This window comes from Diplodia corticola (genome assembly GCF_001883845.1).
Source record: "Diplodia corticola strain CBS 112549 chromosome Unknown scaffold3, whole genome shotgun sequence".
NCBI lineage: Eukaryota > Fungi > Ascomycota > Dothideomycetes > Botryosphaeriales > Botryosphaeriaceae > Diplodia > Diplodia corticola.
This window is the reverse complement of record NW_017971482.1, coordinates 136,338-160,380: the sequence shown is the minus strand read 5'-3', so window position 1 is coordinate 160,380 and position 24,043 is coordinate 136,338. Positions and strand designations below refer to the sequence as shown.

The 24,043-nt window shown below is 56.6% G+C and overlaps 7 protein-coding genes across 7 annotated transcripts; 5 read left to right on the top strand and 2 right to left on the bottom strand.

Moving 5' to 3' along the window:
- Positions 1-170: 170 nt before the first annotated feature.
- On the top strand, positions 171-4,668 carry BKCO1_300053 (gpi ethanolamine phosphate transferase 2; the record flags this gene model as incomplete). The annotated part of the gene is made up of 11 exons (XM_020274214.1): positions 171-376; positions 426-470; positions 520-811; positions 876-1,003; positions 1,058-1,428; positions 1,491-1,720; positions 1,767-2,526; positions 2,595-3,332; positions 3,555-3,863; positions 4,158-4,447; positions 4,516-4,668. The coding sequence occupies 11 exons, from the start codon at positions 171-173 to the stop codon at positions 4,666-4,668; spliced, it is 3,522 nt and encodes a 1,173-aa protein (XP_020134472.1).
- A 602-nt stretch (positions 4,669-5,270) lies between these two features.
- On the top strand, positions 5,271-5,618 carry BKCO1_300052 (uncharacterized protein; the record flags this gene model as incomplete). Its single annotated transcript, XM_020274213.1, has 2 exons — positions 5,271-5,408; positions 5,472-5,618. The coding sequence occupies 2 exons, from the start codon at positions 5,271-5,273 to the stop codon at positions 5,616-5,618; spliced, it is 285 nt and encodes a 94-aa protein (XP_020134471.1).
- A 319-nt stretch (positions 5,619-5,937) lies between these two features.
- BKCO1_300051 (macro domain-containing protein) lies at positions 5,938-11,328 on the bottom strand (the record flags this gene model as incomplete). The annotated part of the gene is made up of 4 exons (XM_020274212.1): positions 5,938-6,981; positions 7,039-8,659; positions 8,708-9,853; positions 9,902-11,328. The coding sequence occupies 4 exons, from the start codon at positions 11,326-11,328 to the stop codon at positions 5,938-5,940; spliced, it is 5,238 nt and encodes a 1,745-aa protein (XP_020134470.1).
- A 120-nt stretch (positions 11,329-11,448) lies between these two features.
- BKCO1_300050 (uncharacterized protein) lies at positions 11,449-13,155 on the top strand (the record flags this gene model as incomplete). The annotated part of the gene is made up of 1 exon (XM_020274211.1): positions 11,449-13,155. One exon carries the CDS (start codon positions 11,449-11,451, stop codon positions 13,153-13,155), a length of 1,707 nt encoding a protein of 568 aa, XP_020134469.1.
- A 1,601-nt stretch (positions 13,156-14,756) lies between these two features.
- On the bottom strand, positions 14,757-16,661 carry BKCO1_300049 (sodium hydrogen exchanger family protein; the record flags this gene model as incomplete). The annotated part of the gene is made up of 3 exons (XM_020274209.1): positions 14,757-15,485; positions 15,538-16,358; positions 16,409-16,661. The coding sequence occupies 3 exons, from the start codon at positions 16,659-16,661 to the stop codon at positions 14,757-14,759; spliced, it is 1,803 nt and encodes a 600-aa protein (XP_020134591.1).
- A 459-nt stretch (positions 16,662-17,120) lies between these two features.
- BKCO1_300048 (alpha-sarcomeric (f-actin cross linking protein)) lies at positions 17,121-19,264 on the top strand (the record flags this gene model as incomplete). Its single annotated transcript, XM_020274208.1, has 5 exons — positions 17,121-17,176; positions 17,243-17,662; positions 17,721-18,347; positions 18,397-19,009; positions 19,061-19,264. 5 exons carry the CDS (start codon positions 17,121-17,123, stop codon positions 19,262-19,264), a joined length of 1,920 nt encoding a protein of 639 aa, XP_020134592.1.
- Positions 19,265-20,711: 1,447 nt separating this feature from the next.
- Positions 20,712-23,326, top strand: BKCO1_300047 (protein kinase; the record flags this gene model as incomplete). The annotated part of the gene is made up of 3 exons (XM_020274207.1): positions 20,712-22,697; positions 22,761-22,860; positions 22,914-23,326. The coding sequence occupies 3 exons, from the start codon at positions 20,712-20,714 to the stop codon at positions 23,324-23,326; spliced, it is 2,499 nt and encodes an 832-aa protein (XP_020134593.1).
- Between the last annotated feature and the right edge of the window lie 717 nt (positions 23,327-24,043).

Here is a 24,043-nt window from a genome sequence, read left to right as displayed (position 1 = left end):
AACGCCCCTGCACCGCCCCTGCACCTGCAGCCGAGCCGCTGACTTCGCGCCGCCGACGCGCTCCGAACACCTCTCTCAACTCGCCGCCCGTCGCCAATGCTTCCCCACGCATTCCCGATCCAGCCTGCCCGCATGGATTGATCGCGCATCCCACTGCTGCCGCTCCCACAATGTCCGCCCCCACTGCGCTGCAGCGGGCCCTCCTCACGGCCGCCAATGTCCTGATCCCCGTTGCTGTGCTAACCTTCGCCGTCGGCTTCTTCCCCTACAAGCCCTTTCTCCCCGGTCTTGCTGAATATGGCCCTTCGGTCTACGGCTCTCCGCCCGACGCCCCCTTCGATAAAGTTGTCTTCATGGTTGTGGATGCGCTCAGAAGGTGCGCGCATTGAAGCTCAGTCTCGGGGACCCTTTGCTGAATCGCGCAGTGATTTCGTCTTCTCCAATGCCTCTGGCTTTGCATTTACCCAAAGGTACGCCGACTGCTACACCCGACCGGCATCTCCGCTGACAACTCTGCAGCTTGATCTCCTCTGGCGCCGCTCTGCCCTTCACTGCCCATGCCACGTCCCCCACTATCACCATGCCCCGTGTAAAGGCAATCACCACTGGCTCCATCCCCTCCTTCCTAGACGTGATTCTCAACTTCGCCGAGTCCGATACCACATCTACTCTGGCGTCCCAAGACACATGGCTGGCCCAATTGAAGGCCAAGAAAGGAGGGAAACTCGTCATGTACGGGGACGACACCTGGCTGAAGCTGTTCCCGGAGACCTTCGAACGTGCCGATGGTACTTCGAGCTTCTTTGTTTCGGTTAGTTGGCGCCGCCAATCCATGTACATAAATACCAATGGAGCTGAGACTTGTAAACTGGCAGGATTTCACCGAAGTGGACAACAACGTGACGAGACATGTCCCCGGTGAGCTTCGCAACAGTGACTGGAATGCCATGATCATGCACTATCTTGGTCTTGACCACATCGGCCACAAGGCTGGGCCTTCGAGGTACATCTTTGCCTACCCTCTCCTCTTCAATGCGCAACTAACTTGCTCCCCCAGCCCGAACATGGTTCCGAAGCAGATCGAGATGGACGGAATCGTAGAACAAATCTACGACGCCATGGAGACTCAACCCCACCTTCAGTCAACCCTTTTGGTTCTGTGCGGTGACCATGGCATGAACGACGGCGGCAATCACGGCGGGTCGGCTCCGGGAGAAACATCTCCTGCTCTCGTCTTCATGTCTCCCAAGCTAAAAGAGATCTCGAAAGGCCTACCTTGCCCGGTAGCTCCGTCCCGTGACTTCGACTATTATGAGAAGATCGAACAGTCCGACATTGCCCCAACGCTTGCCGGCCTGCTTGGATTCCCTGTGCCGTTGAACAACCTGGGAGTTTTCATCCCTCACTTCCTACAAATGTGGCCAAGGGGTAAGTCTGAAGCTCGTGCCGACCAGAGATCATTGGATAGCAACTTACTCACAGTTGCATAGGAGATGACCAAGCCCAACTTCTCTTGAGAAACGCGTATCAGATTTTGCAAATCGCTGAAGCCACGTTCCCCAATTCTCCGTTCCAGGATCTGTCGTTTCTTGCCAAGTGCGACTTCGCCAGTTCAGCTGGCGACGAACTAGCCTGCAAATGGCTCAAAGTGAAAGATAGCCTCGAGAATGGCGTCAACAAGCCTCCGAAGGCCGAGCTCATTATTGATCAAACACTTGAGGTAAGTAACAATCAGAAATTTGGGAACTCGTCTAACGTTGTTCTAGTTCTGTCAAGCTGCTCAAGAGGTGCTGAGTAGCACTGCCAGCAACTACAATGTCACTCTCCTCATCATCGGTGCTGTCTTGGCCACGATCAGCATGGCTTTTGCTATCACGGTCATCTCCTCAAGTCTCTTCCCGACATCAGCCGCCGGCGTCTACTTTGCCTTGTTGACCGCCTTGTACGGAATCATGATGTTTGCGAGCAGCTACGTGGAAGAAGAGCAACACTTCTGGTATTGGGCGACGTCAGCGTGGTTTGCTCTCTTGTTCGTTCTCAAGTCGCGCAAGACCAACGTCCCCCGTAACGTTCTCCCGGTTGCAGCCTTGTTGCTGTGCCATCGGATTGCTCGTCGCTGGAACCAGACAGGTCAAAAGTACGCTGGTGCTCCTGATATTGTGCACAGCGTAATCATGACACACCCTGTTGTACTGTGGTCGCTGGTCAGCATAACATACATCCATCTCACGATGCGGATCAAGACGCACCTCACCCGCCGCTTCCCGAGGACTAGCCAGGGCAAGCAGCTTCAGACCTTCGCAGTCGGCAATGCATTCCTGTTATGTGCTGTGGCTTTCTTGTTCAAGCTCAGCTTCACCGCCCGAGACGCGCCGGAGCTTGTGCGCGGCGCCAGCCCGGGCGCGATGGCATTCTTGGAAAGCTTGAACCTCGTCAAGTTGGTCCGGTGCATCTTCATCGGTTCCACCGTCGGCGTCGGATGGGTAGTCTTGCGAGAAAACGCAGAAGGCAAGGGGAAGTCTGGCGGTAAGTCCACAATCGCACACTGCACACAGCGCCCTACCACACCGCTCCAACACTAACACCACGACAAGGCCTGATTGTAGACGCGCTGCACGACTTCCTCGCCCTCATACTCCTCACCCAAACGCGCGCCTCCAACATCCCGCTCTTCCTCCTGTTCCGGCTGCAACAGCACTACCTCGCAGAGCTCAACCCCAGCCCGACGGAGCACACGCTCACAGGCCTGCTCCTCGCCCACACATCCTTCTTCGCGCTCGGCAACTCCAACGCCATCTCCAGCATCGACCTGTCCAACGCCTACAACGGCGTCTCGGGCTACAACATCGTCGGCGTCGGCGTCCTGCTCTTCGTCGCAAACTGGGCGGGGCCCATCTACTGGACGTCGGCCTCGGTCCTGGGCCTCCTCGACGCCGCGCGCTGGAGCCGCGGCAGCAAGGCGCTGCGCCGCGTCATGCGGGAGAAGGAGAGGGAGAAGTGGAAGGAGGTGCAGCGCCGCGACGACGCGGCGGCGGCCGGGGGCAAGGTTGTCGCCGCCGTCTCCGAGCCCGGTCACCTCCCGCGGCTGAAGAGCGCCGTCGAGGGCGTCGGCGCGGTCGAGGAGGTCGAGGGCATGTGGTTCAGGCATTTTGCTCGCTTGACGGTCTGGGTCGCGGCCGGGGTCGTGGCCGTCATGGTGGCGTGCGCGGTGTTGAGGACGCATCTGTTTATCTGGACGGTGTTTAGTCCGAAGTACTTGTATGCGATGGCTTGGGCGGTGGGGTTCCATTTGGTGGTTAGTGGGGCGTTTGGGTGGACGGTTTGGCGGGTCGGTATCTGAGTGTGTGCTGGAGGTGATGAGGAAGAGGTCGCATGGCACCGAGAGAAAATTGATTGGACGCGGCGTTCGTGTAAATGGCGGATGGTACTTCTCGATGAGGGGAAGTTGTCGCTTTCTGCGAGTTATGAGGTGAGTTGGAAGGAAGTGTTTTTGGAATCTTTCTGCGAAAAGGGCAGTCACGCCCCGAAGGCACCGCAAGACTGACGCGGCTTAGGTAGCCACGGCATGGTCATCCAAGCATCGTCGGCCCGGGCAACGTCCCCGATCGGGCCAATGTTTGGGACTGGATACCTATCCCCGTCGACTGCGAGTACGCCAAAACTTGTTACCAATACAAGCAACTCGGCGATCACATTGCTCCTGCTCCTCAAGATTGTTCGCGTTCTCGCTGCGAGTTCATGCCAGGATATGGTTGGCACAACGGCATCGGCAGCTGCAACTGCGTTTGTTTCTGAAGAGTGCAGGGCATCACTACGAGAAGCTCTGGTGGGCATGACCGCCCCTCTCTCTGATCAGTGTCAATGTAGGCCAATCAATGCAAATGAAACTTCACATGAGGCGAATCCTCGTGATGATGTGTGCATATGTGGGATATGGCCCTTCCTGAAGCAGTGGCATCTGCTCCAACATGCACTCATTTACTGCGCGTGATGCGGGCTGAGGGACCAGGTCAGGCGGGTTGGGGCTTCGGGAGCAAAAGCATATAGGATCTTTTCCTCATGCAGCTTCCAAACCTTTTGCCCACCACCACTCTTCTTTTTTTCAGGCTACCACTCAATTTACCTGCTTGACACATCTTACTTTATATAACAAACAGATCACACCAAGAGGAAGCCCTTCCAAGCTCCCGACGGTCCCTCCAACGAGCCACTGAAGTACAGTCGCAGTATCCTCAAGATGCACTTCAAGACGGCTTTTGTCCTCACTCTCGGCATGGTCATCGGCCTCGCTGCCGGCGCTCCCGCTGAGGAGGCCGCCACCAAGACCACCACTGAGGCCAACGTCCCCAACAAGGTGGCTGCCGCTCCCGAGCACACGTGCACCATCTTTGACTGGCTTGGCTGGATCGACGAGGCGTGCAACTACAACGACGCTACTGGCATGCACGTAAGTCGTCTCAAGCGAAACCTCACCTCCGTTCGAAGACGAATTGGTTGTTTACTGACTGGACTTAGATGGGCGCCCACGAGACATGTGCCACGTACTGCGCTGAGATGGGCGACCACGCTCCGGACTGTTATGATGCTCGCTGCAAGCAGAGGCCTGGTCACTACGGCAGCGACGGCCAGTGCTACTGTCCTTGCGGCTCGCGTATCGTCTGCTGGTAGAGCTGACACGCAATGGCCTCCGCTCTCTCTCTGTCTCTCTCTGTCTCTGTCTCTGTCTCTCTGTCTCTGTTTCTCTCTCTGAGCGTAGTGGCATGAAAAGACGTGTGCGACATTCAAGCTCCGGATCACAGACCGGGGCATCACGGAAGGCCAAATCACGATCACAGACGGACATCGGGCACACTGATCTGTAGAGACGACTACTTATTAGCCAAATACATGGAGCCCTGGAGTGCTATACACACTCTCAATGAACGTGCCCATGCAAGCTGTGTGAGAGAGAAGTGACTCGCCTGCCCAGAATCCGTGCCTTCCTCATGCACCAAATTGACCCTCTCACGTGGGTCAAGCCCTCCTTTCCCCCATCCTCAGTCCTGATCCTCCGCATTTAATCAAAACTCGCCCTCCTCACCCGTACAACTGCCCACCAAACTCTCCTCAGCCCCATCCTTGATCCTCCTCCTCCAACCCACAAAGCAATCCAGTAAGCAGCGGCGACGCGATCCTGGTCGACTCGACTCCCACCGCGCAACAACAACACACGCTGACACCAAAACCTCACCCTCTCTTAGCAGTACAGCAAGCGCAGTAGGTCACCAACCATGCACGCCACTAGCCCGACCCTCATCATGCTCGGCCTCGCCCTGTGCGGCCTGACCGGTCTCGCCCAAGGCTTCGCCGTGCTCCCCATGGAGCTCAACAGCGCCGTCGACAAGCGCCAGTACAACCAGTGCGAGATGGTAAGATCAGCACTCCCCGCCTGGCTTTCTTTATTTTTAATTTTTTTTTTTACCAAAACACAGGCCACTGGAAAGTCGACCTGCATCACCTTCTGCGCCACCGAGATGGCGCACGTCGAGGAGCGGTACTGCCAGGGCTCGTACTGCCACGTCAAGCACAACACGGACCGGTTCTGCGGCCTCTGCGAGTGCGACTGCCATGTGCCTTGATCTCCTCCCCTTCGGCTGGTTCTGGATGGGGTGAAATCAAACGGATCTTCTGAAAGTGGCGATTATACGGTTTGACCACGATGGGAGAGATGGTGGACGATGGCACAATCTGGAGATGATAATTTGATTAGCTCTCTTTTCCTGAGAACTGTTTCGGTGATAGAGATATGAAAGGACACACCGACAAGCATGAAAGAAAACGTGGATGGGGCAGAAAAAATGGGAGATATCCAGGCATCCATTTATCTACAGCTCTATCCAGAACGTGAAGCTTGACCATCCATCCGCATCTCTCCCTCATCAAAACCCACACAGACCACTACAAACTACCTTGCGCCCCCTTCTTCCTCTCCCTTGCCGCCTTCTTTTGCTCTCTAACCCTCCTCTCCTTCCGCCGCCGCTCCTTGCGCGTGAACTCCGTCGCAGCCTTCATCGCGCGCTCCTCGCGCGTCCGCGCCGCCAGTCGCTGCACCTCGCCCGGCGCCAGCTCGCGAAAAACCAGCAAGTATCTCACCCGGTTCTCGAAGGGTAGCCCCGCCTCGTTCAGCGCGGCCGGGTTGACGAGACGGCGGTCGAGGCGCGTCCATCGAGCACTAATGATGCCGCGGCCGGCGGCTTGATCGTCGGGAGTTTGCGTTGCGGCGTCGACGATGCGGTAGCCGGTTGATATGTCCAAGTCGACGTCGGTGTCGTCGTCGTCATCATCGTCGTCGCCGGGTTCGCTGTTGTTGTCGTTGTCGTCTTCGTCAACCAGGCCGATGGTTGGGAAGCCGTACCGCGAGGCACGCGCCTCGGCCTCCTCCCACATCGCGTCCTCACCACCCCCGTCGGCAGCGGTGTCACCGAGACCATCGAGCTCGACGCGGAAGATGTGCACGGGTCTGGGATCGTCGTCGTCGTCGCCGATGCCGAGGATGTCGCCGCTGCGGACGAAGAAGCCGCCGTCGTCGTTGTGCTCTGGCAGGTCGTCCGACTCTTGTGCCTTCTTCCCGTTGATCTTCGGGACTTCGAAAGGGAAGATCCACCGGCCGTTGAGCGTGGCTCTGCGCCCGGCTTCCGTGACTGAGACGACCCAGCGCCGGGTGCGCGGGTCAATGGAGAAGGCGCAGTGATGCGCCGCGACGAACGGTCCGGGAAGGAAGATGGGGCGGGCGCCGCTGCTACCTGCGGCTGGCTGACGCTGGTTGTTGTAGGATGGGTCGGAGCCGATGCGGATCGTTTTCTGGGCGTCTAGCGGATCGGGGTGCGTGCGCGTGCGGATGAGGGATGGTAGGTTGCCACGGTGTCGGCGGGAGTGCTCGAACAGCAACTCTGTCTGCTCTTTGTTGAGCTCCCGCGTGATGATAATGAAGTCTAGATCGGCCTGGGAAAATGTGTTAGTATTGTGCGGATCACGCTTGAGGATTGAGTGTTGGCTTACACTGTCGAATTGGAACGGGAGATCGTAGTAGAATAAAGTGTCCAGAGAGAGATGCTTGCGGTGCGTCTTAACGTAGGTGGGGATGTAGTTCTGCGTCGGGCTGTTGGGGCGTGACCTGACAGAAGCTCTGGCCTGTTTCTCGAAATTTATCAGTTCGCGGTCATCGAAGGGAGATAAGTCGCTGTTCTGGGGTTCTTCCAAGAGAGACGGTGATGGATGCAGGTCGACGAGGAATAGGTTTGGCTTTCTGCCATTGGCGTTTTCCTCCTCGCAAGTGTTGCAAGGCTCATGATAACAGATGAGGCACTTGGGAGTCTCCATGGGTCTGGCTCGGCATTTACAGCACGCCCATAGTGCAGGCCCTCCTATGAGGCGGCCCAGGCTCTCCGTGGACGAACTCAGGCGTGAAACGATGGGCCGCTTCGGTTTTCTGGACTCTGCAGTCTCAGTCCCGGTGTCAGAGACACCAGCCTGCTCTTGGACCGGCGATTCATTCAGCAAGGAACCAGGACTTTCTACGCGGACTTCTCTCTCGTTGGGTTGTCCAAGCCAAGTTCTGGTTGGGGGGAAAAACCGTGGAATCATGTATCTGTAGACGAGTTTGTCGGTCTTCTTGTAGACGCAAAATATGATTTTTTGCAAGCTGTCGCCTTCGCCAGCGTCGAGAAACGCCCGCGTTGTTCGTAAGGCAATCTCCGCGGCTTCTCGATTTGGGAAGCCAAATCCGCCAGCGCTCAGGCAAGGAAACGCGATGCTCTTCAGGCCGCTGTCCACGGCGAGCTTCAGACAATTCCAGTAGCAGCTAGCCAACAAATCCTCGCCACCGACGGACTGGACGGCTTCGAAGTAATGTGGCCGAACGGTGTGAATGACTTTACGGCAGGGTAGATTATACGCATTAGTCATCACTGCTTGGCTCATCGTACAGCCTCCAAGGGCTCTGCATTCCTGTAGAAGCCCGGGTCCCGCTGCCTGGTGGACTCGGAAGCCTATAGAATCCGATGCACCAACATTTAAACCTCGGCTAGTTGCGTTAACGATGGCATCAACATCAAGCTTGGTGATGTCATGTAGTATCATGGAGATTTTGCGATTGACCTCGTCTTTTGGTACCGGCAATGACGCATCTGCAGAAGCTCTCGAAGAGTTCTGCAGCCAATCAGGCACAAACAACTCAGAGTTGACATAGAGCTGTGAAATACTTGGGATATCGGAGGCGGCCTTGAGCGGATATGCGTTCTTTGATGAACCGCGGAGGTCATCGTCCATTTCGGTAGTGTTGTTGTTGATATTTTGAGTTGTGAGCGAGCCTCTCAGCTTGGCCCGTCCAAAGACATGATCCCGCAGTCGTGTGAAGAATTGAGCGCTTCTTGCGACCTCTGGTGAGTCTCGCTGGAAATGCTCATGAAACCATGTGCTGGACTGTTTCAGTCCACTAGTGTCCACACGATATTGCTGACGGAACCCGCAGGCTACCAGACTGTCCTTGAATGAAGGGAACTCTTCAAAGCCAAACGACGGCAGGATGTCTTGAGAAAATGCTTCTTCATCCAAGATCTGGAAGGTCTTGCCATCTTTGGCCCAGACAATCGTCTTACTGTGCTGAGGTTCTCTAAGGACCCTGCGCATTTGTCAGCCCCAGCCGGAATGCGCATTCGCACTATCTTACCTGCTCAATGTCTCCAAGAATCCCTGAACGTCAAAAGCTGCGCCGGCGCCTCCAGGTGTAGATGTAGGTTCACTCATTTCATTTTCGTCGCCATGCTCTAGCTCGAGCTCAACATTCGGAAATCGTGTCTCGTCGAAGGACAATAACGCTTCCTCGGCATTTCTTTGGCTGTCGAATGTGACATATCCCCGGTCTTCAACGTGCGGATCAAGTGTAAAACGCTGGCAGCCCAATGTCTCAAAGAAAGCGAAAAGTCGTCTGTTTGCTTCGTCTCCTGTCGGCAAATTCGATATCCGGATCTTATGTTGTTCTTTTGGTTCTCCTGTATTAATTCTTGATGTTTCCGTTTTGTCATCTCCTATGGACGTGTCGATTGAGTGTATCTCGAAGGATTTCTCGCTCTTGTCTTTAATCACATCTTTTTCTCCCTGTGCGGTGAGATACTGGGGTGTTAACGCTCGTGATGCCTCCACGAAGGCCGCTAAATTGTCCTTCGTCGCATCGGGAACCGATTGAACTGCACTTGCAGAAAGCTCTGAGCGGCCTGCGTCCTGGCCAGGATCTATTCTGTGGTCTCCCACATCGTTTGCTGTGGTTTCTAGATTGTATCTTTGATAGTCGGGACTGGGCTGTCCGGCCTCGTAGCCAGAAGCGGTATCGGCAGACCAATGCGAGCTTGCCGCTTCTGTTTCATCTGACGAACTCCCTCTTCCGTGATACGCGTCCATACTAGCGGCAGACTTGTCGTCTTCCATTTGAGTGATTCTAGGCAATGCAAATGAAGCAAACCTCTCCAAATGGTTGGCAATATGGTTATGCAGGTTGCCGGCTACGCCCAAGTCATCGGCACCTGCAAAGCAAATCGGACAGTAATCGCGTGAATCACAGGTCGATGCTTCGGCTACTCCAATGAGCTGCCTGATTTGCATCTCGGAGAGGTCGCCGCCATGTGCATCATCCAAGTGGCTTCTGATGCCTGCTTGAGAAGAGTAGACAGCGTGGGAATGGCCTGGACATCGCCAGACTTTTCTGTGAGCGGAAGCCTCGTGGTCAAGCCATTCGCGGCGGCTGCGGAACATTTGGTCTTCCGACGAGCAGTGTTTGTAGGTGCACACGTAGGGTTGCAGGTCCTGCAAAATATGGGTTCTGGCTGAAATTAGCTGGGGCCATATCCCGAAGTGTTGTGATGCTTACTTCCAAGAGCGTGTTTTGGAATATCGCGCGGGACAAATGACATAACAGTAGGGGCATTCAAAGTCCCTTTCTCCATCTGCAGAGCTTGGTGGAGGGGGAAGATCAATGCCGTGGCCTCCCAGATCGCGGGCTGTTGTAGCAACTGAAGTGACTGACTGACTGTCGACAGCATCGTCCAATGTTCGATGATGTGCAGTCGCTTCGGTTCCGGAAAGAAGAGTGCGCGGATGAGCCTCACTCGGCGGTGCTCTAAGATCGAATTTGATGGCGCTTGGGGCATGTAGCGAAGACTCGACTCCATTCGTGCCCAGCTGGGGATTGGGAGCTCGGTCTTCGTCGATAGGGGCAACGTCTTCATTCGTTGGAGACGAATTGGCAAGCTTGTCTCTATGCTTTTTCCAGTACTTGAATTGCTGTCGTCTCTTCGTGATGGCCTTACTAAGGCGATCAACAAGAAACGCAACGTCCTCGTCCTTTCGTTGCGGGAAGCCGGCGCGGAGCTGGGTAAGAGAGTCGGCCACGTATTTTCTGTCATATTCAGCATACTGGCTGAGGACGTCGACGCCGGTGTCCGGGTCAACCTGTCTGTAGGTCGCAGCCTTTAGAGAGCGAATCCGTATGGTGGGGTTGCGGATCCTGATGGACAGACGGTAAAGGCTGTTGATGATGTCCACGATCTCGAACATTCTTTGCTGAAGCTCAAAGCGGGGCCTGTCTTCCTCGCTACCTCTACTCTCGTCGTCCGAGTCCTCGGAAGCGCTGTCATCGCTGAAGTCGGCACCAGCTGCCTGCTGCTCGTACGGCAGCCTTGCGCCCGACACGACGGCACGAGCCTCGTTGCAATTAATTTCGAGCTCGTGCAGTAGCTTCAGGACGTTGGAATGCAGCAGAGGGCTGTCCCGCAAGCGATAGTCGAGCGAGCTGTGGCCTTTCTGCTGGGCGCCCAGATTGCCACTCCAGACCCGGAATCGGCCGTACTCATCTTCGAGGCTGGTTGGATCGATTAGGCTTCGATGCTCGGAAGGACCGCTCTCCAGGGCAGCAGCGAGCAGACGGAAGCTACGGGAGCACGCGATGGTGTGGGCCCGGATTGAGACCATGGCGCCTGGTCGGATTCCGAGAACCACGGGGGCATGGCGGAAGGTTGAAGAGTTCGTGAGGGTTAATGTTGCAGAAGGCTGCAGCTGTTGTGTGGCACGATCGACACTGCCCCACTTCCGAAGAGGGCAAGCGTGCAGGATCTCACCTCCCCCGGTCTCTTTGGTGGCTGAGCACCACCGCCAGTTCCAACCTTTTGACATCGCTGCCTCAACCTCTGGTCCTGTCCAGTCCCTCCTCCGCAGCGCGTTCCTGTGCAGACTCTCCAGCCGCGAGCCTTGTCCACCGTGACCGCTTCCGCACAGACCATTGCTTCGCGCCGCTGCCATTCTGTGGGGGCCAAAGGCAGCAAACAGCTGACCTATGCTCCAACACAGTACAGCGTCTGATCGGTGACGCGACCTCTTGCCCCGGGCTGCTGCCGCTTGCGTCCTAGCTTGCGCTTCAGAATGAGCGGAGTAGAGCTCGCTGGCCTGGTTCTGGCCGTCCTTCCCCTTGTCATCTCCGCTCTTGAGGACTACAATGACGGCCTGGACCCGGTAAAGGCCTTCGTCAAGTGGGAAAACTACCTGCCCCAGTACATACGAAAGCTTCGGAACCAGCATGTGCACTACGAGCAAACCTTGCGCCTGCTGCTTGCTCCCATCACCACCGAGTACGAACTGGCCGAGATGATCGCGGATCCCCAGGGAGACCTGTGGAAAGACCCCGCCATGGCCAAAAGGCTCAAGTACAAGCTGGACGAATCATACGATGCCTATCACCAAACCATCAAAGACATCGAGAGGATCATGACAGCCATTGCCGAGAAGCTGGACCTCGAACGCGCCTCAAGCGTTTCCCGGAATGACCTGGAGGCCATGCTGCTTGCCAACGGCCAGCCGAAACCCACCCAGAAGTTTGAGTTCAAGAAGCGCGTCAGATTCTCCATGAACAAGAAGAAGGTCAAGAGGTTGCTGGAAGAGTTGGACGAGTGCAACAAGGAGCTGGAACGCTTTACCGAGAAGTCGGAGAAGCTGGAACCTTACCGGAAAAGCTCAAAACCCTCAATCGCACTGCGGCTGCAGAAGATACAGGCATACGCGCGAGTATTACACAATACCCTGGTGGATGCTTTCAGCTGCTCCTGCAAAGCTTCGCACTGCGCCAACCTACACCTCGAGAACCGAGACCTTCATTCTCAGGCTGGTGGCCGGAGACCGGTGGATGAACCAGGGACCATCTTCACTGTGTCATTCATGGGCAACTCCGGCTCCTGGGTGCTTCGAGAAACGCAGATCTGTTGTTCGGAAGAGGACGATGACCTCTCCACCAAAATGAGTGGTCTTCACGTGCATCGTCCGAGACGAAGCGTCAGTTTTTCACCAGCCACACCACCGCCTCCTCCAAAGCCATCACACTCTCCTCTGCGGACCAAAAGCGAAAGCTCTCATTTCAAAGAAGTGAAAGATCTCTGTCATGAGATGCAAAGTTTTGAAGGTGAAGGGAAGGCTCGCATTGGTTTCTCCATGGAGAACGGTAGGCTCCGTGGTGCTTACCCTGTTCCCCTCAACAGCCTTCGATATTCGCGCAAGGCAGAGACAGTCACTTTGGAAGATATTTTGAAGGATGGTGCGAAGGTGCGATTGAGCAAGAAGGACCGGTATAGCCTCGCTGTCACGGTCGCTTCTTCCATCCTCCAGTTGCATGCTTCGCCATGGATCGGTGATGATTGGAGCAAACGAGACATCCTGTTTTACCACACGGCATCCTCACACCGCTCCATCGACGTTGAGAACCCACACGTCAGCCAGAAACTCATGCCACTTCCGGGTAGTGTCAAGCCGATAGGATTCAGTAGCAAGAACACTACCTTGCTAGCGCTCGGCATTATACTTCTAGAACTCTACTTCGGCAAGCCTTGCGAGCAGCAGATGCCAGAGAATTTGAATATGGGGCCGAACAAGTCTCTAGCACTCCTCTGCACTGCCCATCACTGGTACGAGACAGATCAGGAGGATCTGTCTGCAGCCTTCCAAGGTGCAATTGCGCATTGCCTGAGGTGCTTTGCAGACCCGAGCGGCAGCCTTCAAGATTCGGAGTTTTTGCAGGCGGCTATGGAGCAGATCGTGTTGCCATTGCAAGATGAACTCTATCAATTTCTGGGCACAAAATGATGGCGTTCCCCTTTCCGAAAAACCCAAGTCCCGAGCACCCTCGATCGGCTTCCGCAAGTACTCACATTAGGTACTGGGCCCGACGATAGAGACCCTGTCCTCTAGACCACATCTCCTTGCCGATGGCGGAAGCCCAACTGCGAATGTGCCGCGAACCATACCGTATAGCTTCTATCGCCTCAGACCCCCGCAGGTAGCATAACGCAGTGCGCCACAGCGGGCTGAAAACAAAGCGTGGTGCGGAAACAAGCGTCGAGGCACGCAGACCTACCGGTAGCCGAACCAACGGGCAGCTACCCGGAACAGGCAACTGCCACAACAGGTCCTTGACGCATGTGACAGGCGCAACAATCAAACGTCACTGGTGCTGTGCCTGCAACGCGCAATGTTGCGCGGCGCTTCACGCGTGTCGACGTGATAGACAGCGCGAATCGGTCAATCTCTCGTCTGCTCAAACCTCGCGCCGAAAGCCAGCCGTGTCGGTCGGGGTCTGAGCGCAAAGAGTGCCCGAAATAATTTCTGATAGAAAAAAAATGAAGAGCAAAGGAAAGCAGAGACGCAAATGTGGCGCGTGCAGCCACGACGGCCGAAGAGCAGAACGTGGTCGCACGGACCAAAGCCAGCCAGCCAGGGGCGGGCACCGAACGTTCCAACTGCCACCCACCTGCCCATTCCATTCCCTTTCTTCCCCCCGTCACCACCGCTCGTGCTCTCGGATAATGACGCACATACGTACAAACACAACTCACACACCGTGTCCATCATCATGCCCCTTTGTTGATCGGGCTCGTTCCGCCCACTCGTTCGCTCGCTCCCGTCTCGCCTCCTTCCCATCCTCCGCTCGTCCCGCCGTCTCCGAGCTTCGCGGGTTTGCCTGAGTCAGGGACGGACGGGGGTCAAATAGAGAAAGAGAGCCGTGCTACGTACCATGGACAAATCTCATTATAACACACCCAAAGAGCAAACGCCACACCCACCTCCCGGTCCACAAAGCCAGCCCCTTATCCCCCTTACACTGCCTTCGAGTCGACCTTCACCGATCCCCCTCTTCAATCTATTTTCGGGCTTTCACATCGGAAAGGAGAAAAGTAGTAAACAGGTACAACAGAAAGTCGTTGTAAATAGAAGAGCGGAAATGAACGTCACTGCCTCCACCACGGTTGTGACTAAATTTGGGGAAGGACTTCACGTCTGCGCATGAAATGAAATTTTATCGTAGCACGCGAAATTGCACATCACTCGCCACCTTTGGGAAGGGTCAACGAGAAGGCCTTATTATTATTTCATGACGGCAGCCACGCGGCCGCCCGCACATATGATCTTGTCTTGATGTGGCTGCCATGTGGCGGCCCAAAAGCGGGCCTGATTGCCTGGACGGTCATAATGCTGCCGTCTCAACAACACGACCACACAGCATTGTCTAGATATGCGACAAGAAAAAGGGAAGTCAAGGGACACAGACGTTGTCTTCCATGTTTCATTCAGTCTTCACAGAGCCTGTATATCTGCAACGGCATGCGCCGCTACTTGGTAAATAAGGCAACAACCCGCCTTTCGAGCTTCGGACGCTACAGCACGTAATGTCCGACGCGGCCATTGTTTTATTCCACTCCCCACACGCCAAGCACGTCTCTCTTCCCTTCCATGGCGTTGTCGCCGTTCTTCTGCAACTTGTTGACCCGTCTGACTAATAGTCCGACTGCTAATGGGCCGATGATCGTGCACAACATGATCGCCCAGGTAACGACGAGGAAGATCTCGTCCGAACCACTCGACGAAGAGCCGAGTGTGGAAGCAAATATTCCCCTGCTCCGCGCAACTGATGAAATCAAAAAGCCGATCTCGCCACGCGCCACCATTGCACTGCCAACGATGGAGGCCGGGTACAGGGAAATGGGTTTCTTGGGGTTGCGCGAGGTATGCCGGAGGGCAGGCGTGCTATTGTCAGCATGCTCGTCCTGTTCGGGCGACGAGCCGTGCTGCCGAGCCGTCTCGTCGCTTCGTGGAGATGCCTGTGCTTGAGATGGGATCTGCTGCTCTTCACGTTGAGGTCGGAGAGCATCCGGGTGGCTGTGCTTCCCGTTCGGGTCTTTCGTCCGCTCGGCTTTGGCTTCCTTCTTCGCTGATGCACCCCAGAGGTGGGGCGTCGACGGCATGCGGAGCTTACGGAGTTTAAGACGCTCGGGGATGTACGGCGAAACAGAAAAACGGACTAGCCAGAGACCACATACCAGTTTCCCGAATACCATCAGGATTGTGTAGACAATCCCACGCCAAACAACAGAGCCGGTAAACATTTGAGAAATGGGAATGGAGAAGCCAATCGAGGCCTAACAACATCGTCAGAACCCGTGAGCTGGTCAATCTGCAGGGAGCACTCACGAAGAAAAGCGGTTTCAATATCTTCTCCACAGCCTGCTGGTAATATCGTTCGTAGATGGCGATCCCAGACATGTGAGCAGATGAGTAGCTTCGGATGCTCTCGCCGGGGTCAGTCACCTGAGAATCACTACTGTTCGAGACCACGCCGGCAGAAGATTGTCTGCCAGCATGACTCGCGTCCGTGCTCTGAGACCTTGCAACTGGCAAATGAGGCACTTCAGTGTCCCACCAGCTGATGGATGCACCGGCAAGGTAGGCGGTGAAGAGGTTCGAAGTGCCTGCAAAAGAGCCACCAGCGACGAAGCTGACGAGGACGGCGGTCTGAATGGAGAAGCTCATCTGATGCATGGACAAGAGCTTCTGCGTCAAGCCGGAAGGGCTTGCCTCACGGTGCTTGTTCAAGAAAAGAGTAGCAGGCTTGACGATCAGGCGGCAAGCAAGCGGGATCAGCACGGCGAATGCCAGCGAGACGAAGACAGGCCTGATGACGGCGGTTGCACTGAAAGAAGAATCGGATCCACCGAGGTTGGAGATGACTTCAACCATGGCCAGGCCTACAACATCGTCCATCATGGCAGCACTAGTGAGAACCACTCCAAGACGGGAGCGCGTAAGACCGCTGGTCCCAAGCACGGTGAAGGTTGTTCCCAAGCTGGTCGAACAGAGCGCAGCGCCCGCGGCGAAGGCCTGCAGAGGTGTCGCGCCGGCCAAGCCCTGCAACCCGAAGGAGAGGCCGATGGGCACGCCGATGCCTGTCACGGCAACGGCGACGGAGAGCAGCAGATTGGCTTTCAGGGACGCGAACGACGTCGAAAGACCGCCTGGTTGAAATGAGAGAGGTGCAGCGGAAAGGGATAGGGCCAGAACGCACCCTCGTATACGAGCAGTATCAAGCCGAGATAACCAAGCTGGACAATGGCCTCTTCGGTTGACTCCGAGAGCCATTTCGCCCCTGGGGTGCCCCAGACCACACCGACGAAGATCTGGCCGAGGAGGCCGCAGTAGACGGTGTTGTCCAGGATGGTATTGATGACATTGAGAATGACCAGGAACGAGCCCTGGGTCAGGATGGTGGTGATCCCTGGCTCGTGGTAGGGCAGCGAGGCGGCGCTACTGGAAGCCATGGCGACGGGGACGCTGCACGCGCGCGCTCCAACGGAACGGGGGGATGGTTGCGGGGCGGGGCCAAGCTCAGCTTGCGAGTGTGCGCCGTTGGTTGCGCCGGGGGGACGCTGAGAAAAGAAACCACATGCAGCAACGCAAAGGCTGGATCCCGGCTACGCAATCGCTGCAGGCCGCCGAGCAGCGCCTGCTTGCGCGCAAAGGGCTTGGCCGACTCTGGTCTCGGCCAAAGCAGCAACAGCGTCAGGGATCAGCGCGGTTGCGGTGCGCGCCCGTTCGCACGCGCCTCCCTAGTGCTTGCCCGGCGCGCCAACCCGACTCTCGCATGCCGTGCCCGACAGGGTCTATGCCGCTCTACTGTCGGCCGCGCAGTCCGCTGTCAACACAACACCACCCCGAAAGTCGCTGCGCCAACCCTCCCCGCTGACTCCGAGCGCTGCTTCCAATGCCGCGAAGGAACCATGGCTCCCCTTGAGCAGCAGTGGGTCATTGTCCAGCAAAAGACCTTTACGAAATGGTTAGTCGCTCGCCCCCCACTTGCCCTCCGCACTCCGCCCTGGTTCTGACGCGCCTCTGCCTGCAGGCTTAACAGCAAGATCTCCGCTCGCGGCCTGGTCATCAAGGACCTGTGCACCGACCTTTCCGATGGAACCCTCCTCATCCACCTGCTCGAGATCCTGTCCCAGGAATCTCTCGGCAAATACGCCTCGAAGCCCAAGCTGCGCGTCCAGAAATTCGAAAATGTCAACAAGGCGCTGGACTTTGTTAGGAATCGGAGCATCCAGCTGGTGAACATGGGCGCGGAGGATGTCGTCGACGGCAACCGTAAAATCATTCTGGGCCTGATCTGGACTCTCATTCTCCGCTTCACCATCAGCGACATCTCCGACCAGGGTTTGAGTGCGAAGGAGGGTCTGTTGCTGTGGTGCCAGAGGAAGACCGCCTGCTACGACGAGGTCGAGGTGCGGGACTTCTCTTCCAGCTGGAACGACGGTCTGGCTTTGTACGTTCTTCAAGCTCGATACAGAATAAAACCTCTTGATACTAACAGGGCCTCACAGCTGCGCTTTGCTCGATATCCATCGCCCCGACCTCATCGACTACGACTCGCTTGACAAGAACGACCACCATGGCAATATGAAGCTTGCATTCGAGATTGCTGCCAACGAGATCGGCATTCCGGACCTCCTTGACGTCGAGGACGTTTGCGACGTTGCCAAGCCCGATGAGCGTTCTCTGATGACCTACATCGCCTACTGGTTCCATGCCTTTTCGCAAATGGAGAAGGTCGAGAATGCCGGTCGTCGCGTCGAAAAGTTTGTACAAAGCATGCAGGGTGCTTGGGAGATGCAGAATTCCTTCGAGCGCCGTATGAGGGAGCTGCTGCGCCAGATCGCGGAGCAAAAAACGGAGTGGGAAGCTGGCGAGTTCGATGGAACCTATGCCGATGCGAAGCACCAATCTGCACTTTTCACAAGCTACAGAAGGAGCAAGAAGCGGGAGTGGGTTGCAGAGAAGTCGGATTTGACCAGCCTCTTGGGCAATATCAAGACCAAGCTCAGCACATATCGTTTACGCCCTTACACGCCACCGCCGGAGTTGAGTCTGGAGGCTCTGGATCAATCCTGGGCCGGACTTATGTCAGCAGAACGCGCAAGAAGCTCCGTCATCAACGAGACGATCAGAGAGTAAGTTGCTCGACTGGAGCCTATCAACTGGGACTAATAACGGGTGTAGTATCAAAAATGCCCTTCGCCGCTCATTTGCTGATAAAGCGAACGATCTGGCGCTTGCTCTTAACACACTGTCTGTCTCTTTATCAGGCCTCGAAGGTGACGTGGAAGACCAGCGGCAACACACGCAGAAGCTCAGCGAGAACGTGCAGCCTTTGGACCAGTTCTTGGACATAATTGCCAAAATCGACCAGCAATGTCAAGAGGCTAACATCGAGGAGAATGACTTCACAACATACACATACGACGAGCTTGAGTACGAGCTCGGATTAGTGAAAGCAAGCGTCTCGAAGAAGCTTGCTTTCCTCGACAACCAGATGGTGGCACGTAACATGACCAATTTGACACCCATTCAACTGGAGGAGTTCGAATCCGTCTTTAAGCACTTCGATCGTGATCTGAGCAACTCACTGACGGAGCTTGAGTTCTCGGCTGCGCTGGCCAGTCTCGGTCTCGTCTATGACGAGGAGGAAATGCACGAACAGTTCATGGAGACGAGCGAGGGAAGTAATTACGTGTCGTTCGAGCAGTTTATTCGGTTCATGGTCCACGAGACGGAAGACCAGAACAATGCCGACCAGGTCTTTGAGAGCTTCAGAGAAGTTGCGGATGGCAAGGTATGTGCATCAGAGCCGGCAGTGGAATATATGGAGACTGACATGGAGTAGCCTTACGTCACGGAGATGGATCTCCGCCATTCGCTCGTGCCGGACGAGATCATCGAAGACCTGATCAAGCAAATGCCAGAACACAAGGGCCCCGACTTGCAGGAGGACCGCGAACTGGCGAAGTACGACTACGTTACTTACATGAACAACTTCATTTCGGGCGGCGGCCGCGAGATGGAAGGAGCTAATGGAGACGCATCTTAAGTTGGCACATGGGATTGGCGGGATTGGGAGCTTGGTGTACATTCCATTCGCGGACGGAGGCGCACGGCGGTTTTGAGCTATTGTAATGGATGGCGGGTGCATTGGACCGGCGTGGTGGGGATTCTTCGCCTTACGCTCTGATGCAATTGGGTTACTTCTTGCCTATGGAGAGGCATTGTGGAGCCGGAAGGGTCTGTAATTAGCAACAACAACAACAGCAGCAGCAGCAGCAGCAGCAGCAGCGGCAGCAGCAGCGATAAAGCTTCCCGCCGCTCCGGCGTGGCGGCGGCAGTGGCAGTGGCAGTGGCAGTGGCAGTGGCAGATTTTGTATGCACGCGCGATCGACTAGCGGTGACGTGGATGCAGTGCCATATTTTGCGACAAAGTATTTCTGAAACACGCTGTGCTCATTGACCGTCGCAAGCTGATGGGGACGACGGGCAGCAGGGCAGCAGGGCGCGTCGCGAAAGGGGAGGCAGGGGGTGGGCGCAACGAATCAAGCTTCATTTGCTGGCGGGCTTGGGCTGTAGGCCGATGAGATGCGCCTAGGGCGGTGCAGCGGAGATGGCAAGGGCGCGCGGGCTGCGTTTCTGGAAATTCTAGCAGCGCCGGCTGTGCGATCGCCGCGGGTGGTGCGGCGGCGGCTATCCCGTGTCGCCAGGGCTGCCCCCAAGCAGCGGCGGCGGGATTCAGTTGACGGGCTCGGTGTCAGCGCCCAGTCTGCACGTCTGCAACCTCTAGGGTACCGCCCACGCCCCCCGCTACCCTGTCAAAACTTGAGCCACGCCCGCACGCGCTCACCTCCAGTTCGTGCACTCGCTCACCCTGCCTGCCTGCCCGCTCCCAGCTCGCCAAAGCGCCACGGCCAACGCTGCCCAAGTCTGCCTTCCCCCCGCCGGATCAGCAGCCTGCAGCATTGACTCGGTGCGAACAGCCGCCGTCGCGCGCATGAGCCTCACCGTACTTCGCGCTCTCTAAAAGTCGCCTCCCCCCGCCCCTATACCTGCCATACCTCGCCGGCCAAAGAGCCTCCCAAAGCACCCAGCCTTCCTCGGAGGCCCGCTTGCGCTGCTGCTCATTGTTCCCGGGCACGCTGCTGCGACGTCGAGCAGTCGATTGTCCAGTGAACCGCGGCCTGAGCGACCCCTCGGCGTCGGGCAGATACAGCCCTCCTCCTGACCATAGCCAACACCACAGCCCTCTTTGCGCCCGCAGGCGACGCGTACAATGACCTCGCATCCGTAAGTCGCGCCCATAGCTCGTTTCCGAATTGCGCCCTTGGCGCTGCGCTACCTCCCGCTGCCGCGCTGTCGCTACCCACGTGCGGACCTCCGCTCACTTCACCCGCTCCTCACCTCCGCACACCCCGTCGTTTTGGCTCGTTTCACACGACCCACACAGCGATACTCCGAAAAGTCGCTGCCTGCTGACGCCCGAATCTCTCAGTATGTACTCTCGCGACCAATTCATGAACCCCGGTCCCGCACCAAAGCCCCCAGCCGAACGCCCACGACTTGCTCTGACCCCGTCAACACAAGGTCTACCCGGCAACATGTCTCAGATGAGCTTGAACTCCCCCGGCTTTAATGGAGCCACCCCCATTCAGCGCCAACACACGGGAAGCGAGAGGAGTGGCAAAGACAATGTCATCAGAGATGGCTGGGCGAAGGTCAAAGAAGACGGCATGCTCAAGGGCATGTTCTGGAGCGAGAAGTACCTCGTTTTGAGGGAGTACCAGCTCGACTTCCTGAAGAGCAACAGCTCGCCCAAGGTATCTTTCACGATCTACCTCCGCGACGTGACCAATATCCAGCGGTCGGAAGACTACCCATTCTCCTTCGAGATCATCCGGACTGCGGCCACAGCTAACAACGGCCAATCGCCGCCCCGCGATGGCCCTACGAAGCAACTGATCTGTAAAGTCGAAACGGATGACGAGGTTTACGCTTGGATTGATTCCATCTACCAGCGCTGCCCCAGCATGGGCGGTGTGTCCAACCCCACCAACTTCACCCACAGAGTTCATGTCGGCTTTGATCCCACGAGCGGCGCCTTCGTCGGCCTGCCGCAGGAATGGGAGAGGCTTCTCACTGCCTCCGCAATCACCAAGGACGACTACCAGAAGAACCCCAAGGCTGTGCTCGAGGTTCTCGAGTTCTATACTGAGAAGCTAGTCAAGCGCTCCGAAGATCCCGCTCAGTTCTCGAGCCTTACTCCCACGCCCGGTGCCGAACCTAACAAACAGCTCGGCGGCTACGCTTCGAGTGGCGCGTCTGTCGCCGGCCCGCGTCCTGGCCCTCCCAATGGCTACCAACGCCAAGACAGCTACAGCACCACCAAGTCCCAGACCAGTGGCAACAGTCAGCAGTCTTCGTACCAGCAGGCCCAGGCCGATGCCCGGCTTGAGGAGGAGAGGCGCCGTAGGAAGGAAGAGGAGCGCAGGCAGCGCGAGCGTGAAGAGCAGCGCCGCGAAGCGGAGAGGAGGGAACGCGAAGAGCTGGCTGCGTACAACGCCTCCCTCCCCCAGAAGTCGTTACCAATGGCTAAGCAAGAGCTTGGCGGCTATGGCGACGAAAACAGCGACAGCAGCCCTGCCCGCTCTCAGCAGGACCGTTACAATCCCTCCCGCGCCGCTCCGCCAGCACCTACCGCCAACAAGCAGCCCCCAGGATCGCTCCGCCAGATGGCCGCTCAACGCCCCGCGCCTCCGGCTCCGAAGGCCCAGAACGGTTACCAGGGCAGCGCCCAAACGAAGATTCCCGCGAAGCCCCAACAATCTTCCCAGCAGAGGTACCCCCCAGGACAAGGTCCAGGTCACACGCGTAGTCCTAACAGTGCAAGTGCTAGTAGCCAAGCGCGTAGTCCCGCTGCCCCCAAGCCGCTCAACATCGCAACGAAGCAGCCGACCGGTGCTCCGAAGAACGATGCCGTCAAGGCTGCCGAAGCCGCGCTTACGAAGAAGGAGGACCCTCCCCCGGCCCGCAAAGAGGTCCGTATGTCGGCCATGTCCGAGGGCGAGGTCATGGCGAAGCTGCGTGAGGTTGTTTCCAAGGAAAAGCCTCTCGAGTCGTACAACAAACAGAAGAAGATCGGCCAGGGCGCCTCTGGCTCCGTCTACGTCGCCAGGATTCGGGAGAGCGCTCCTTCGCCGACCGCCCGCAGGGTGCTTGCCGAGAACGGGCCCAGGGCCCAGGTTGCCATCAAGCAGATGGATCTCCGCAACCAGCCCCGCAAGGAACTCATCGTCAACGAGATTATCGTCATGAAGGACTCGGTCCACCCCAACATCGTCAACTTCCTGGACGCCTTCCTGCAAGAGGAGTCTTCGGAACTCTGGGTGGTGATGGAGTTCATGGAGGGAGGTGCGCTGACGGATGTCATTGACAACAATCCCTCAATCAGCGAGGATCAAATTTCCACAATTTGTCTTGAGGTGAGTCTTCTGACAAGCAAATGTCATGATTTTTTGGAGTCACTAATGGATTTCGGCGTCTAGACTTGCAAGGGCCTCGAGCACCTCCACAACCAGAACATCATTCACCGTGATATCAAGAGTGACAACGTTCTTCTTGATGGTCGCGGCAATGTCAAGATCAGTAAGCGAGCGTTTTCTAGTTATACAGTGTTCACGATACTGACTTGTCTGCAGCCGATTTCGGTTTCTGCGCCAAGCTCACCGAGCAGCGCAGCAAACGTGCTACCATGGTCGGCACCCCGTACTGGATGGCACCCGAGGTCGTCAAGCAAAAGGAGTATGGCAGCAAGGTTGACATCTGGTCTCTCGGTATCATGGCGATCGAAATGATTGAATCTGAGCCGCCGTACCTCAACGAGGAGCCGCTCAAGGCTCTCTACCTGATCGCCACCAACGGAACTCCGCGCCTCAAGAAGCCCGAGAAGCTCTCCAAGGAGCTCAAGGCTTTCCTGAGCGTCTGTCTCTGCGTGGACGTCCGCTCTCGTGCCACGGCCACGGAGCTGCTCAGCCACGAGTTCTTGAAGAACGGATGCGGGCTGACGAGCCTTGCATCGCTGCTTGCCTTCCGTAAGAGCAGTTCCCACTAGACGGTCGCGATTAATACTTTCCTGGTTCCTATTTGACTACCCTTCTCTCGTTTAGGTGACGAGCCCAAGTCACGCCAAGTATGGAGCGAAGCCGCCCCGTGATCCAACCCTCGGAAGCAGTAGGTTGAGAGCACGTTCGCCCAGGCGGTTCGAAGTTCGAAGCCCCAGCCAAACCGGACGAATGGCGGGTCATGCGGAAAAACAATCTTCTCTTGGCCAGAAAGTGTCGGAAAAAGGATGAAAGATACCCAGTTGTGTGAAAACATCGCCTCTTCTTTACGCGCGTCCCTATGCAGGTTCGCACGACGCCAAAGTACTCGTTCACTCCCTTCGAGCGTTGCCGCCATTGGTCTCTCAGCGTGCATGTCTGCGTGCGTTCGAGCAAGCTGGCCTTCACAAAATTCTCTCAGTTGTTTCTTCTTTCAGGCGGTGGTGGTCGAGTCCTTTGACTGATTAGGCCATTGTGCTTTTTGTTACCTTTCTTTGGGCTGCAAAACGGCCTTTTTTCGTCATGAGGTTGCCGTGGACTATGCATTTTGATATCAGGGGCGCGAGGCGAGAGATGTCGGTGATGGTGGTTGAAATGGGCGGAATTTGCTTTTGATTTTTTTTTTTTCTGATCCCGCAAGTTTATTCATATTCCCGGGTGTCGCTAAGATGGACGGAGCCCAACGGATGATTAGTTACGCCTCTTGCTTGCCTACCTTTGTTTTATGG